Here is a 15,767-nt window from a genome sequence, read left to right on the forward strand (position 1 = left end):
CTTTGTAGTCTGTAATAGTTTGCAGGCCCTGCCACATCCGACGAGTATTAGCGACATTTACTGGTGCTTCCTGCTTACATTTATGCTTGTCATCAGGAATCAGGAGGATAAAATTATGGTCAGATTTGCCAAATGGAGGGCGAGGGAGAGCTTTGTACATGTCTCTGTGTGTGGAGTAAAGGTGATCTAGAATTTGTTTCCCCTCTGGTTGCGCTTTTAACATGCTGATAGAAATGAGGTAAAACTGATTTCAGTTTCCCTGTATTAAAGTCCCCGGCCACTAGGAGCGCCGTGAGCGGTTCCCCTTTTGCTTATTTCCTTATATAGCTGACTCAGTGCGGTCTTAGTGCCAGCGCCTGTCTGGTGGTAAATAAACGGCCACAATTTCTTTAATGAAAGCTCTCTTAGAAAATAGTGTGGTCTACAGCTTATGAGATATTCTACTTAAGGCGAGCAAGAGACTTCCTTAGATTTTGTGCACCAGCTGTTGTTTAGAAATATACACAGACCACACCCCTCGTCTTACCAGAGTGTGCTGTTCTGTTTTGCCGGTGCAGCGTATATTCCGCTAGCTGAATGTTTTCCATGTCGCCATTCTGCCACAATTCGGTGAAACATAAGATGTTAGTTTTTTATGTCCCTTGGTAGGATATTCGTGTTCGTACCTCGTCTAATTTATTGTCCAATGATTGTACGTTGGCAAGTAATATTGATGGTAAGGGCAGATTTCCCATGGTAAAGGCAGATTTAAGTCTTGGTTCAAACAAACTAGTTGAAGCCCATCTGGTACATCCTCAGCCTGCTCACAGTTCTTCAGCCTGTCCTCGCTTTGAGCATTTCAAAAACACCCCTAATATCAGGCTCCATTGTCCAAGAACCGTATCTCTGAATGTACCAAGCGAATATCTCCCTGAACTCTTACAATATGCGGTAGTTAGTGTTCCCCTGGAAATGTGAGATACAACCCAGGTGTTGTCACAGACTGCTGTGAGAAACAACCCACTGATGTGTTGGAATTGAGAACCAACAGTATGCTGTGGAGAGAGCACTGAGTATTAGGCTCTGGGCCAGGGAAATGCCAGAGCCTCTGTGTAATGCTGTAACTCTCTGTGTGTAAACTAGTCTCTGGAAATTGTTCTCTCTTTGACCATTTAAGGTGTTGCTGGCAAATGCAACATCAATCATGCTAGCTGTCACTCGAAGACTCGTGTGCGATTGTTTGATAATTGTCCGTATTCAAGGTACTTAAAATATGCCCTGTTCACCCTTAAAATACTTCAGTGCCACAACACAACTCTTTAGGTTTATCTGACTTTATCTTGATACATTAGTGACAATATGTCACTTTTTGGGCGACCTGACCAAATTCATCTATCATTCTACTTAAAAGCAAGTCTAAGAAACGATGGATGTGCTATGCTCTATTCCTATGCTTCCCATTTTAGTTTTTACTTTCGGTTTTATACGCCAGCTGGAACAACAGTATTTTTCGTTATGGAATATATATTTCACAGCGGTTTAGATGGTACAATGATTCTCTACATTTTACCTTTTTTTTGTCACAAACTGAAATTAGGCAAACTTTTAGGCGAGAGTTTTAGCAACCAGGAAATTTCCAACCAGAGCGATTTCTGCATAGTGCAACTTTAAGCACTGAGCATGTCACCAGTCTTACCAGTGTAGTAGAGGCTTAATCTTAGAACCCATAACCAATATTGCATCCACCATGGCCAGCTACTCATAACTTGATTAACATTTGTTAAGTCTGTCACTAGGGACAATTGGAGTCTGTATGTTAACACTCACAGACCAATCCCATGTGTCTCACTCACTGACTCCGTTGTCTTCTCTATGCCTGCATGCAGTCCAATGGCCACCACATTTCCATGAGTGGTGACCTCTACCAGGAGAGACTGTCTCGACTGGAGGGTGACAAGGAATCCCTGGTGCTTCAGGTACTGTACAGTACACCACAACCTGTCATAGCTAGTAGCTATCCTACCCAGGCAGCATTAATGGCTCATTAAATGTCACAATAGTATTGAATAGTCTAGGCTGCCGCGGTCAGTTGATCTAGGAGGTTCTGAACATCTCCAGCACCCCTCTATCCGTGCATCGATGGTCTGTTGCACACGATCCATGGGGTCTGCAGTGACCCTCTTCAGTAACAACTGTCTGCGATCAAATGCTAAGTGGCCTTTTTAGTGCAATGAAGTGTAATGAACGTAGCCTGGTCCCAGATCTGTTTGTGGTATATAGCCAACTCACAAAATTGTTTGGGAATGACAACCACCATAGGAGTTGGCTATACGGCACAAACAGATCTGGGACGGGACTATATAATGAACTTGGTGTAATAACAAAAACTCAATCAACTCCATTACTTTGCAAATACAAATCACTATGCACCATAATTATGTTAATCTTTAAATTGTAAGGACAGAGTAACTACACAGGTATAAGAGTTACTTAGTGTTACCCTTGTGTTCCTGTGCAGGTGAGTGTGTTGACAGACCAGGTGGAGGCGCAGGGGGAGAAGATAAGGGACTTGGAAATGTGTCTGGATGAACACCGGGAGAAACTGAACGCCACTGAGGAGATGCTACAACAGGTCAGTTTGGATGAGACGGCCCCTGAAAAGGGGTCTTTGTTGAAGTTATTTTGTCAAAGCTGCTGAACAACAAAACCCAGCAAGTAAGCAAGCTGTGTGTGTGTGTGTTTATATTTAGCGTGTTTTGTTATTTCGCAGGAGCTCCTGTGCAGAACGACTCTAGAGACTCAGAAACTGGACCTAATGGCTGAGGTGTCCAACTTGAAACTGAAGCTGAACTCATTTGAGAAGGACATACTGCACTTTGACTTCAGGGACAGTGAGGTATGTGATGGGAGGCCTCTGTTTAAGGACTGATTCTTCTTAGTCTTTCTCTCTCCCTCTCTCTTTCTGACACGCACACGCGTACCCTTTCATGCTGCCTGAATCCTGTTTGGGGGAGGGAAGGCTTGCATCATCATGTGCTCAAAACCATAGTGTGTTGGGGCAATAGAGACCATTCACTTCCAAGGGAATGTCAGCCTTGCCATGGCCAGAGGCACTATAATTGTCTTATGTTTGAAGGTATGAATGAGTTGCTCTTACATGAATGTGAAGCTTCAGGGCTTTGATAATTGGAAATTGGAAGATGTATTTTTCCTCTGGCTGTATGGTAGCAAACAATGAACAAATGGTGATGTTCTTGTTTACGTGGAAGTTTTAGAGGAAAGGAGAACAAAGGGGGTGTGTATTTGGACTCCAATGAACTGTGGTGGATTCTTGGACAGCTCTCAAACACGTCATGTTATTGTTGTGGCACAGCCGTCTCTTCCAGTCCACTGGAACAGTCCAGTATGTTCCACTTCACAGCCTATCTGGGAGAGCAGAACACAGAGGTACTCCCCACCAGAGGCACTTTCCTGTCACATCTCTTAACCTGCTCTGGGATTTCTACTGTCTCTGCAAAGCAGTCCCTCCAGAACTGATATGGTCTCCATGAGGATCAGTAGTAGGCCTTGGACTATGTCGGGGAGAACTATAATATGGTTCTCGGTATAGGCTTCTTTTAATTTAAAAAAAGAATGAGGTTACCATTTACTTTGATAAGGAAAAGCCACAAACTCTAATGGCCATGATGCAATACGTTTAATAAACCATTTCGACACCGTAGCTGCCTTCATCAGGGTTCAAAATATATATTTTTAATGAAAATGAAAACCAAGGCCAAGTTTTAATTAAAGTGGAACTGATATGCTCCAATCAACCTACAGCATTGTTTTACATGTCCATGTTAGGTAATCTTGTTGAACGTGATGTTATGAAAATGCTTTTAGAACATATTAGATGTTTTTTGAGCGCCTAGCACAGGCTAAGAGAGATGTTGCCGCAGCCATATTGGAACAACGTCATGGTAATGGTAGAGCGTCCGCGCACCTACTTTACTCATGGCTTTTTAATTAAGACTGATCAAGAAGTGAATCAACTTAAAGCTAAAATGACCAATTGAGATTGAAAAACTAAATACACACAATAATGTTAACAAGCCTGTATAGCCAGGTCAAAAATCCACTTGCATACGTGTTTGAGCTCATTCAGCTGTAGGTTACGTTAGTGATTTTCACATGGGCAGGGGCATCGAATGTAACATTAACTGTTACCCGACATTAACATTAGCAAGCTAGCTAAATGCATGACGTCCAAAATAATAAAGCATGTAGCTAGCGTCATCAATCCTGTATAGTCCAGTCAAAGCCCGACTTGCATATGTTTTTGTGTTCATTTAGCGAGCAAGGTCTAGCTGTTAAACACTACAGTAGTTTTGACATGGGCATCGGATCGGGCTTTGTTAGCCAGCAAGCTAGCTAACAGCAAACAAGTTTATTAAATTAGCTAACTGCATGGTAATGCCAACAATAATAGTCACTTCTGCAGGCAGATATTGTGTACCGGTACACTATACATAAAACAGTATTCAATATGGTTTGCGGTGAGGGACTTCAAATGTGCCAAAGGCTATCTAGCTTGCTGGACTATAAACAGCTGGCTAAAAAAAATAGTTTTCAGTCAATGCAACCTAGCTAGCTAAGTGTTATGAAAGAGTTAGCTACAGACTGGTAGGGATGTTAAGTGTCCACTCCTATTAAATCAATTGCAGCTAGTTGTGAGTCATCAAATGATACTGCCAATGTCCATTGTGAAATTCATAATCGATTGTAAAATCCTGCACTGGTATCAAGCTGTACTACTTCGATCACTACAGTAGCTAGCAAAATATTCATCAATGATAGCAGAACTTGCTGGGTTTTTGAACTAGTTGGCTAGATATCATAGCTGACCTTGCACAGTATAAATGTTTTTGTCAATTTAGCATTCATGTTACTTGTTACTCTAACAGGATAGCCTTTTACAAAAGCACTTATTTTCATATTTTTTGTTGTCAAAATAAAGACATTCTCAGTGAGGCTACTAACATGTATTGTAATCTGAGATGCCTTTCAGATGAACCATTCAAGTGATGTCATTGATGACATGTTATCAAGGTTACTCCTGCGGTGCTCACCTGTTGCACCCTCTACAACTACTGTGATTATTGTTATTATTTGACGCTGCTGGCCATCTATGAACATTTGAACATCTTGGCCATGTACTGTCATAATCTCAACCCGGCACAGCCAGAAGAGGATTGGCCACCCCTCAGAGCCTGGCTCCTCTCTAGATTTCTGTTACATTGCTTGTTCCTCTGGGATCATATCTTACTGATTTATCAAGCCATCAGGGTGACTGTTGCTCTATGACTCCTTTTACTTCTGAGAAATTCTCTGATTTAACAAGCACGTATACAGCTTCCCTCCTTCCCCTGTGTAAGTCAGTCTTTCTCTCCCCTCTCAGGACATGGGTCTGGAGATTAATGAGCTGAGGTACAAAGTGACTGAGATGGAGAGTGAAAGACTACAGTATGAGAAGAAACTGAAATCCACTAAGGTTAGTTATCATGAGTTAGGGTTGGCCTACCTATACTGCAGTACGCAAGCATAATTCTGCAGATAATTATCTATTTCCAAAGGAAAGCTTTTCACTAGCCATTAATTTTTTATAACTATATCCTTTTCTTTTGACTACTTGTCAGCTCTTTGGGTATCCCCTCCTTTTTGGCATCGCTTCTCTTATGACATATCTCTTTTTCTCTTTTTCCTTGGCTTACCTTCCTCTCCACTGCTACTAGTCGCTAATGGCCAAGCTTTCTAGCCTGAAAATCAAAGTGGGCCAGATGCAGTATGAGAAACAGAGGAACGAGCACAAACTGCAGGCACTGAAGGTTGGCTTCTCCCAGGGTTTCTGCTTGTTGCCATCTAATGTCTTTCTACTTTTTACTTTGGTTTAGTTTTTGGTTTTTGAGCAAGATTGTTTCAACTGCTGTTTTTTGTGTTTTTGTTTTTACCTATCTCTAGATGAAATTAAAGGGGTGTGTAATCAGAAATATAATCTAAAACACACTGATCCAAATTATTAAATTCATTATTTTTTTTGGTGCCAGTGAAAAAGCCAAAGCACTTAAATGTAAATATAAACCCTAAAATACACCTTCCTTTAGGCGACACCCACAAGGGCACCAGTTTAAGCATATACTGTAGCACATGTAAACCACTTTACATGTGCTTTTTGGCTTTCTTTGCCCTCATTTGTTTCTTTCTTTTCCTCCCTCCCTTCTTCTCATGGATGAAATGCCATCTGAAAGATTGTTTAATTTCTCAGTTTGCCTTTTAGTTTGTTTTGAAAGAATGACCTTTTCACTCTAGCCTGGTCCCAGATCTGTTTGTGCTGTTTTGCCAACACCTGTTGTCATTGTCACGTCAATTGACTTGGCAAGACAGCACAAACAGGACTGGGACCAGGCTATTTTGATACAGCCATGTAAAACGGCCCCTCCAGCACTTGCTGAGACATCAACCACCCCAGACCCAACCACCCCAGACCCTTGCACTGACCCCTACATCCCCACCTCCCCCTCTTAAACACATACTCCCAGAGCAGGTGTGACCATTGTCTCTGCCTGCCAAGTCAGCATCTGAATGGTTGTTAAGGTTTATTTGTGGTGATGGGTGTTGTGTATGAAAGGGGGTAAAATAGGGGGGGTGATAAGTCAGTGGCCACATTCCTGGCTGACTACGTTGCAGACGCCTGCCAGATCTCACAACACCTGCATAGGTGGTTAACATATCAGTTAACCGCACCACACGATATAGTAATCTGATGCTCTACTGCACAGTCGATGACGTGGCACACAGCCATTGGCAATGTAACGTCTGCAATTTAGTCGGTCTGGAATGCAGCCAGTGTTTTTTGGGAGGATGTCCCTGACTAACTGTTGTGTGTTGAGCAGGAGGAGCTGGTGACGCTGAGGAGGCAGTTGGAGGGAAGGGACAGAGAGGTGAGGAGGTTACACGGCGAGACTGGGTTCAGAGCCAACACCCCGGGTGGCATGGACTGTGGAGACAGAGGTGAGATCATGGACCATAGTCACTGTTCCTCTGTGTCTTTACTCTATGGGGTCGTTTTCCGGACACAGATTAAGCTTGGTTGCTGGTTCGATTCCCGAACCGACTAGGTGAAAAATCTGTCTGTGCCCTTGAGCAAGGCACTTAACCATAATTGCTCCAGGGTCGCTCGCCGTCGGTTGATCAATGGTTGAACCCAGGCAGTGACACCACTCTCCGAGGGTGTTTCAGGTAGTGGGATATGCCAAAAAATATATATATTTTCCCAATAGGACAAATTTAAGCACCCACCTAATTATTATAATACTGTGTTATTATTATGTCTTTCAAATGTGGTTCTTTGTTCAAGACTAGCCTAAATATGTGTCTGGGAAACCAACCCTATAAGACAAACATGTTCCATTAAGCCCAGATGATAACATTTTGGTAAAGCTTTACTTGAAGCCGATAGTTATAATGCATTATAACGTGTTCTAAGCATGTATGATCATTTGTCTTATTATGCTTAAAAAATATTATCTCAAATGTCTGTCATATTTTGTGACCAATCAACATGATTTAAAAGAATCCAGTCTTGACAGAAGTCTTCAGAATCTGGAGCCAGATTTTGTTTCATACAGTAATTCTGTGTCCTGTTTAGTCTCTCACCCAGATGAAACTCTTAAAAAGAGGCTGAAAGAGAAACGTAAGGTTATGGGTTTTATCAATGCTTGTATTTATTATTATTTGCTCTTGCACAACTGTCACTGTTGCATGTATGGGCATGAATGACCCATCTGAACCTTGCTTCTCCATAACCCATTGGAAAGCTATTTAATATAATGTATACTCTGTGAAATTGTTTTATTATCAGTTCAGCCACCGGTATTTTAGAACTCAGGGAGGTGAATAAAAAGATTATCAGTGGTTTATATTGCAGAAAGGTTGGCCTTTATGTACTTTAAGAATCGTAGAGTAAGTTTACTTAATGGAAATATCTTAAAGATGAAATCTGTTCGTTTTTTGTTCTCCATGGCAACCAGATGAAGTTCAAATGCAAATAGTGTGAAACGCAACCTGCACACAACAACAAGAAATATATACTGTTCAAATGAACTCACCTGCGCCTCTTTGGTATTGTGATTTCAACAGCCTCAAACTTTCTACACAACATATTGATTACAATGGGAATCAAACTTACGAATTGTGCTTTAAGATTGCATTTGGGATTTTAGATCAAATGTTTTGAGGCGACAGTACAGAATTTCACTTTTTTATTTGAGCCTATTTTCATACAGTGCATTTGGAAAGTATTCAGACCGCTTTTCCACATTTTGTTACGTTACAGCCTTATCCTAAAATGTATTAAATATTTTTTTCCCTCATTAGTCTACACACAATACCCCATAATGAAGTGAAAACAGGTTTTTAGAAAGTTTTCAAATGTATTACAAAAAAGAAAATACCTTAATTACATATGTATTCAGACCCTTTGCTATGAGTCTGGAAATTGACCTCCGGTACATCCTGTTTCCATTGATTGGAGTCCACCTGTGGTAAATTCAATTAATTGGACATGATTTGGACAGGCACACACCTGTATAAGGTCCCACACTTGACAGCGCATGTCAGAGCAAAAACCAAGCAATGAGGTTGAAAGAATTGTCCGTAGAGCTCCGAGACAGGATTGTGTCGAGGCACAGATCTGGGGAAGGGTACCAAAACATTTCTGCAGCATTGAAGGTCTCCAAGAACACAGTAGCCTCCATCATTCTTAAATGGAAGAAGTTTGGTACCACCAAGACTCTTCCAAGAGCTGGCCGCCTGGCCAAACTGAGCAATCAGGGGAGAAGGGCCTTGGTCACGGAGGTGACCAAGAACACAATGGTCACTCTGACAGAGCCCCAGAGTTCCTCTGTGGAAAACCTTACGGAAGGACAACCATCTCTGCAGCGCTCCACCAATTAAGCCTTTATGGTAGAGTGGCCAGACGGCAGCCACTCCTCAGTAAAAGGCACATGACAGCCCGCTGGGAGTTTGCCAAAAGGCACCTAAAGGATTCTCAGACCATGAGAAACAAGATTGTCTGGTCTGATGAAACCCAGATTGAACTCTTTAGCCTGAATGCCAAGCGTCACATCTGGAGTAAAACTGGCACCATCCCTACGGTGAAGCATGGTGGTGGCACATCTCTGAAAATAGCTGTGCAGCGACGCTCCCCATCCAACCTGACAGAGCTTGAGAGGATCTGCAGAGAAGAATGAGAGGAAACCCCTCCCAAATACAGGTGTGCCAAGCGTGTAGCGTCATACCCAAGAAGACTCCAGGCTGTAATATCTGCCAAAGGTGCTTCAACAACGTACTTAGTAAAGAGTCTGAATACTTGTGTGATTTTTCATTTTGTTTTTTTGTTGCAAAAAATAAACAAAAACAATTGCTTTGTCATTATGGGTTATTGTTTGTAAAACAATGTCATCAATTTTAGAATAAGGCTGCAATGTAACAAAATGTGTAAAAAGTCAAAGGGTCTGAATAATTTCTGAATGCACTGTATCTATTTAACCGTTCAGAAATGAAAGCACAATGCATGTGGAGCGGCAGGTAGCCTAGTGGTTAGAGCATTGAGCCAGTAACATCAGGTTGCTGGTTTGAATAACCGAGCTGACAAGGTGAAAAATCTGTCTGTCTCTCCTTGAGCAAAGCACTTAACTCTAATTTGCTCCAGGGGCACAATACTAATATGTCTGATTCACTTAGTAGTGATTCACTTAATAGGGTATAAATTCATGGTAAATAATGTATTGTGTCATTTTGGAGTCACCTTTATTTTAAACAAGAATAGAATATGTACTTGAACACTTCTACATTCATGTGGATGCTACCATGATTACGGATAATCATGAATCAATCGTGAATACCGATTAGTGAGAAAGATAGTGTCATAAATATCACAAACAACTGCAAATTCATCAAACAAGTTTGTCGATTCTCAAACTTAATGTCGTCATTGTGTGCTAGAAATACAATACCAGTCAAAAGTTTGGACACACCTACTCATTCAAGGGTTTTTCTTTATTTTTACTATTTTTACATTGTAGAATAATAGTGAATACATCAAAACTATGAAATGGAATCATGTAGTAAGCAAAATAGTTTTAAACAAATTAAAATATATTTTATGAGATTCTTCAAAGTAGCCACCTTCTGCCTTGACAACAGCTTTGCACACTCTTGGCATTCTCTCAACCAGCTTCACCTGGAATGTTTTTCCAACAGTCTTGAAGGAGTTGTGCTGAGCACTTGTTGGCTCCTTTTCCTTCACTCTGTGGGACTATCATTTGTTTTTCAACAGGACAATGACCCAACACACCTCCAGGCTATGTAAGGGCTATTTGACCAAGAAGGAGAGTGATGGAGTGCTGCATCAGATGACCTGGCCTCCACAATCACCCAACCTCAACCCAATTAAGATGGTTTGGCATGAGTTGGACCACAGTGAAGGAAAAGGAGCCAACAAGTGCTAAGCACAAGTCCTTCAAGACTGTTGGAAAAGCCTTCCAGGTGAAGCTGGTTGAGAGAATGCCAAGAGTGTGCAAAGCTGTTGTCAAGGCAGAAGGTGGCTACTTTGAAGAATCTAAAATATATTTTGATTGAACACTTTTCTGCTTACTACATGATTCCATATGTGTTATTTCATAGTTTTGATGTCTTCACTATTATTCTACAATGTAGAAAATAGTGAAAATAAAGAAAACCCCTTGAATGAGTAGGTGTGTCCAAACGGTTGACTGGTACTGTGTATATATAGGACCAAATACTAAACTTTTGACAAAATGTATTAAATTATTCATGAATTTGTCTAAATACTTAAGACACCTTGACATTGGGGGACTAGATACATAAAGTGCATTCATTTCTAAATGGTAGAACAGATATGTATGAAAATTAAAACCCTTAATTGAAAGGTGATGTTATGTACTTGTCTCATATACAACATTTGATCTCAAATCTAAAATGCTGGAGTATAGAGCCAAATTAAACGTTTTAGCTTCACTGTCCAAATAAATACGTAGGGGAGTGTGTATAAGATCATTACCTGTCTACATGTAAAAAGAAAAACACAAAAAAACATCCCTTTCTGCCACCTGTCATGGATGCGAGCTCACTGTTCAGTCTGTGCTTCATTCCTGCTTTTGCCTACAAACAACAATAATCACCTTTTAACACAGGCCTCTCCTCACCCTTTCCTTACCCCCGTCTCCTCTCACCACTTGCTCCCACCATCAACACCCAGTGTGCTGTCTGCTAACCCTCATCAAAATCATCCTTGTCCTCCTCACAATGTCTCCTCTCATTATTTCTTTGTGACAGAACAGCACATTGACATGGCTGTACCCACCAAGTCCAAATCATCCACCTCAAGATTCCCCCAACTGTGTTAGATGGTGTGTTTATCTTACTGTGAGACTAGGAAGTGGTTAGGCTAGATGGACAGGGAGCCAAAATGTCCCTCAGGAGCATTCCCTGTCCGTTTAGATAGTACTGTTGTATAACGATGTATATTGACAACGGACAGACGCCACTCTGAATAGATATATATATATATACTGTATATATACTGTTGTACCATGGGTCACAATGGATGAGTCAGTCAGAGGACCCCAGACATATCTTTGCCCAGAATTGACCATGGTTGACTGCTGTATATTCACTTGCTGAAATCCAGTTCTTCACCCTCCAGATGTGGAAGTGCAGAGAATGAAAAAAGCGGTGGAGTCACTGATGGCAGCTAATGAGGAGAAGGTACAGTGAACTACAGTTGACCCCCTCACCCATCTCATTACTCTCGGATAGTTTGTCTTGTCAAGTTTAATGTGGCAGGCCAAAGAAGAGGTTACAACCTCTCTGAACCTCTGTTCAAAAAAATTCTCTCTGTACCTTGTCACCTGGCTTGTACTTTGACCTTTGTGACCCCTCTGCACCTGTAGGATCGTAAGATTGAGGAGCTGAGACAGTCACTGCAGCGCTACAAGAAGGTCCAGGACATGGTGATGTCAGTGCAAGAGAAGAACGGTTTGAGAAGCCATGTTCTATTTCTAAAACCATGTCCGATCACCTTGATGTATATCAAATCAAATTTTATTAGTCACATGCGCCAAATACAACAGGTGTAGTCCTTACAGTGCAATGCTTATTTATGAGCCCCTAACCAACAATGCAGTTTCAAAAAATACAGACAAGAATAAGAGATAAAAGTAACAAGTAATTAAAGAGCAGCAGTGAAATAACAATGGCGGGACTGTATACAGGGGGTACCGATACAGAGTCAATGTGAGGAGGCACCGGTTATTTGAGGTAGTATGTATGTGTAGGTAGAGTTATTAAAGTGACTATGCATACAGCTGAAGTCGGAAGTTTACATACACTTAGGTTGGAGTCATTAAAACTTGTTTTTTAACCATTCCACAAATTTCTTGTTAACAAACTATAGTTTTGGCAAGTCAGTTAAGACATCTACTTTGTGCATGACAAGTAATGTTTCCAACAATCGTTTACAGACAGATTATTTCACTTATAATTCACTGTATCACAATTCCAGTGGGTCAGAAGTTTACATACACTAAGTTGACTGTGCCTTTAAACAGCTTGGAATATTCCAGAAAATGATGGCATGCTTTAGAATCTCTGATAGGCTAATTGACATAATTTGAGTCAATTGGAGGTGTACCTGTGGATGTATTTCAAGGCCTACCTTCAAATTCAGTGCCTCTGCTTGACATCATGGGGAAATCAAAAGAAATCAGCCAAGACCTCAGTGGGAAAAAAAATTGTAGACCTCCACAAATCTGGTTCATCCTTGGGAGAAATTTCCAAATGCTTGAAGGTACCACGTTCATCTGTACAAACAATAGCACGCAAGTATAAAGACCATGGGACCACGCAGCCGTCATACCGCTCAGGAAGGAGATGTGTTCTGTCTCTTAAAGATGAACTTACTTTGATGCGAAAAGTGCAAATCAATCCCAGAACAACAGCAAAGGACCTTGTGAAGATACTGGAGGAAACCGGTGCAAATAGTCTGGGTAGCCATTTGACTAGATGTTCAGGAGGCTTGGCTAGAAGCTGTTTTGAAGCCTCTTGGACCTAGACTTGGTGCTCCAGTACCGCTTGCCGTGAGGTAGCTGAGAGAACAGTCTATGACTAGGGTGGCTGGAGTATTTGACAATTTTTAGGGCCTTCCTCTGACACTGCCTGGTACAGAGGTCCTGGGTGGCAGGAAGCTTGGCCCCGGTGATGTACTGGAACGTTCGCACTATCCTCTGTAGTGCCTTGCGGTCGGAGGCCGAGCAGTTGCCATACCAGTGAGTGATGCAACCAGTCAGGAGGCTCTCGATGGTGCAGCTGTAGAACTTTTGAGGATCTGAGGAGCCATGCCAAATCTTTTGTCTCCTGGGGGGGAATAGGTTTTGTTGTGCTCTCTTCACGACTCTCTTGGTGTGCTTAGTTTGTTGGTGATGTGGACGCCAAGGAACTTGAAGCTCTCAACCTGCTCCACTACAGCCCCGTCAATGAGAATTGGGGCATGCTCTCTCCTCCTTTTCCTATGGTCCACAATCATCTCCTTTGTCTTGATCACATTGAGGTAGAGGTTGTTGTCCTGGCACCACACGGCCAGGTCTCTGACCTCAGCCTATAGGGAGGTCTCATCGTTGTCGGTGATCAGGCCTGTGGAAGCGGAAAATTTAATGATGGTGTTGGAGTCGTGCCTAGCTGTGCCGTCATGATTGAACAGGGAGTACAGGAGAGAACTGGGCATACACCCATGAGTGGGCCCCTGTGTTGAGGATCAGCTTGGCGGATGTGTTGTTCTCTACTCTTACCACCTGGGAGCGGCCTGTCAGGAAGTCCAGGATCCATTTGCAGAGGGAGGTGTTTTGTCCCAGGGTCCTTAGCTTATTGATGAGCTTTGAGGGCATTTTGCTGTTGAACGCTGAGCTCTAGGCAATGAATAGCATTCTCACTTAGGTGTTCCTTTTGTCCAGGTGGGAAAGGGCAGCGTGGAGTGCAATGGATATTGCATCATCTGGATCTGTTGGGGTGGTATGCAAATTGGAGTAGGTCTAGGGTTTTTGGGATGATGATGTTGTGAGCCATGACCAACCTTACAAGGCACTTCATGGCTACATACTTGAGTGCTATGGGTCGGTATTTGTTTACGCAGGTTATCTTAGTGTTTTTGGACACAGGACTATGGTGGTCTGCTTGAAACATGTTGGTATTAGACTCGGACAGGGAGAGGTTGAAAATGTCAGTGAAGACACTTGCCAGTTGGTCAGTGCATGCTCGGAGTACAGGTCCTGGTGATCCATCTTGCCCTGTGGCCTTGTGAATGTTGACCTGTTTAAAGGTCTTACTCGCATCGACTGTGGAGAGTGTGATCACACAGTCATCCGGAATAGCTGGTGCTCTCATGCATGTTTCAGTGTTTGCTTCAAAGTGAGCGTTGAATTAGTTTAGCTCGTCTGGTAGGCTCGTGTCCCTGGGCAGCTCTTGGCTGTGCTTCCCCTTGTAGTCTGTAATGGTTTGCAAGCCCTGTCACATCCGACAAGCGTCAGAGCCGGTGTAGTACGATGCTGACCTTGTGAATGACTTGTCAGATGCAGTTTAAGTAGTGATACAGAAGTGATTTGTAAGAGCTGATAGAAGTGTTCTTGAAGTTAAATCTTTAAACTTCAAAGCTTCACATTTCTGGCATTGGGCTCCAATAGAATGGACAACTCTGAACTCTCTCTAGGCTACATTCAAAGCTGACTGCTAAAAATAACTAATCTTCCATTCCAGACAAAACCAAAGATGGTGAGAGTGATGAGAGTAACAGCGACAACTTCCTCTCTGTGATGTCAACGACAACCACCCCGGTTGCCCTGGAGTCGGAGAGGCACGCGCTAGCTGGAGTCGAGGAAGTAGGAGTGAAGGGCCCAGACGAGGTACAGGATTACGTGATGATTTATAGATTGACTAAACAGGCTAAGGCCCTTGGATCACGGAACAGATTATATTTCTATGAGTTCATCTGTCACCCTCATTAGACCTTCTCAAAAATCCTTTATGTCCTCCAACCAATGAAACAGTCAATGATGACACATGCTGTCCTTAGATTTCACACTTCTGAACGAGGTGTTGAGTCGCTGTCACTTTGTCAAATTAGTCTGATAACATTAAATGTAGCTTTGCAGTGACACTTGTCTTTTTGAATTATGACAACACCATTGTCTTGACTGCTCGTTAGCCTTAGTCTACTAAATCGTGAAAACACCTTGACACAACAGAGAAAAGTAACATCTGACTTTGATGGCGGTTGTATTTTACTACATGGTTTTCCCCGTTTTGGTCCTCTGCCTCAATGCATAGCTGGAGACGCACTATGGAGCTACTGAAGTGCCTTCGGCAACAACCCGCCCTACAGTCCAGTCAGCCTGCGCTCTGAGCGTGCCAGAGCTTAACCAAGCTGAACCTGAGAGGTGAGCTGAACTAGATGCTTATCTATAATCTTTGTAACGGGCTTCAGCTAAACCTGTGGGACGATTTCCACATTTCTTCCAGAACAACATCTGCTTTTCTTCAAGAACAACGTTAGTGTTTGGCTTTGGGTGTCTGTCCAGTGCTGTTCTTTTTACTAGGAACCAAACGGGACAAAGCGGGAACGGACCTACCTGAATTTCCCCAATAGACACACTTGTTTACATTGCAAAATGTTTTGC

General features: G+C 42.3%; 1 protein-coding gene across 4 annotated transcripts in view; it reads left to right on the top strand.

Annotated features, from left to right (window-relative positions):
* LOC112232094 (liprin-beta-1) overlaps positions 1 to 15,767 on the top strand; it is a 74,743-nt gene that overhangs the window by 23,105 nt on the left and 35,871 nt on the right. The window contains exons 4-14 of one of the 4 annotated variants that reach the window (XM_024398891.2): positions 1,866 to 1,955; positions 2,498 to 2,611; positions 2,750 to 2,875; positions 5,420 to 5,512; positions 5,754 to 5,846; positions 6,912 to 7,029; positions 7,667 to 7,711; positions 11,747 to 11,808; positions 11,994 to 12,078; positions 14,848 to 14,993; positions 15,418 to 15,527. In XM_024398891.2, the coding sequence (XP_024254659.1) occupies positions 1,866 to 1,955; positions 2,498 to 2,611; positions 2,750 to 2,875; positions 5,420 to 5,512; positions 5,754 to 5,846; positions 6,912 to 7,029; positions 7,667 to 7,711; positions 11,747 to 11,808; positions 11,994 to 12,078; positions 14,848 to 14,993; positions 15,418 to 15,527 (1,082 nt within the window). The remainder of the gene's footprint in view (positions 1 to 1,865; positions 1,956 to 2,497; positions 2,612 to 2,749; positions 2,876 to 5,419; positions 5,513 to 5,753; positions 5,847 to 6,911; positions 7,030 to 7,666; positions 7,712 to 11,746; positions 11,809 to 11,993; positions 12,079 to 14,847; positions 14,994 to 15,417; positions 15,528 to 15,767) is intronic. The other 3 variants (XM_024398892.2, XM_024398893.2, XM_024398894.2) reach the window with 3 other exon arrangements.

Source organism: Oncorhynchus tshawytscha, linkage group LG06 (assembly GCF_018296145.1).
Source record: "Oncorhynchus tshawytscha isolate Ot180627B linkage group LG06, Otsh_v2.0, whole genome shotgun sequence".
Classification (NCBI taxonomy): Eukaryota; Metazoa; Chordata; class Actinopteri; order Salmoniformes; family Salmonidae; genus Oncorhynchus; species Oncorhynchus tshawytscha.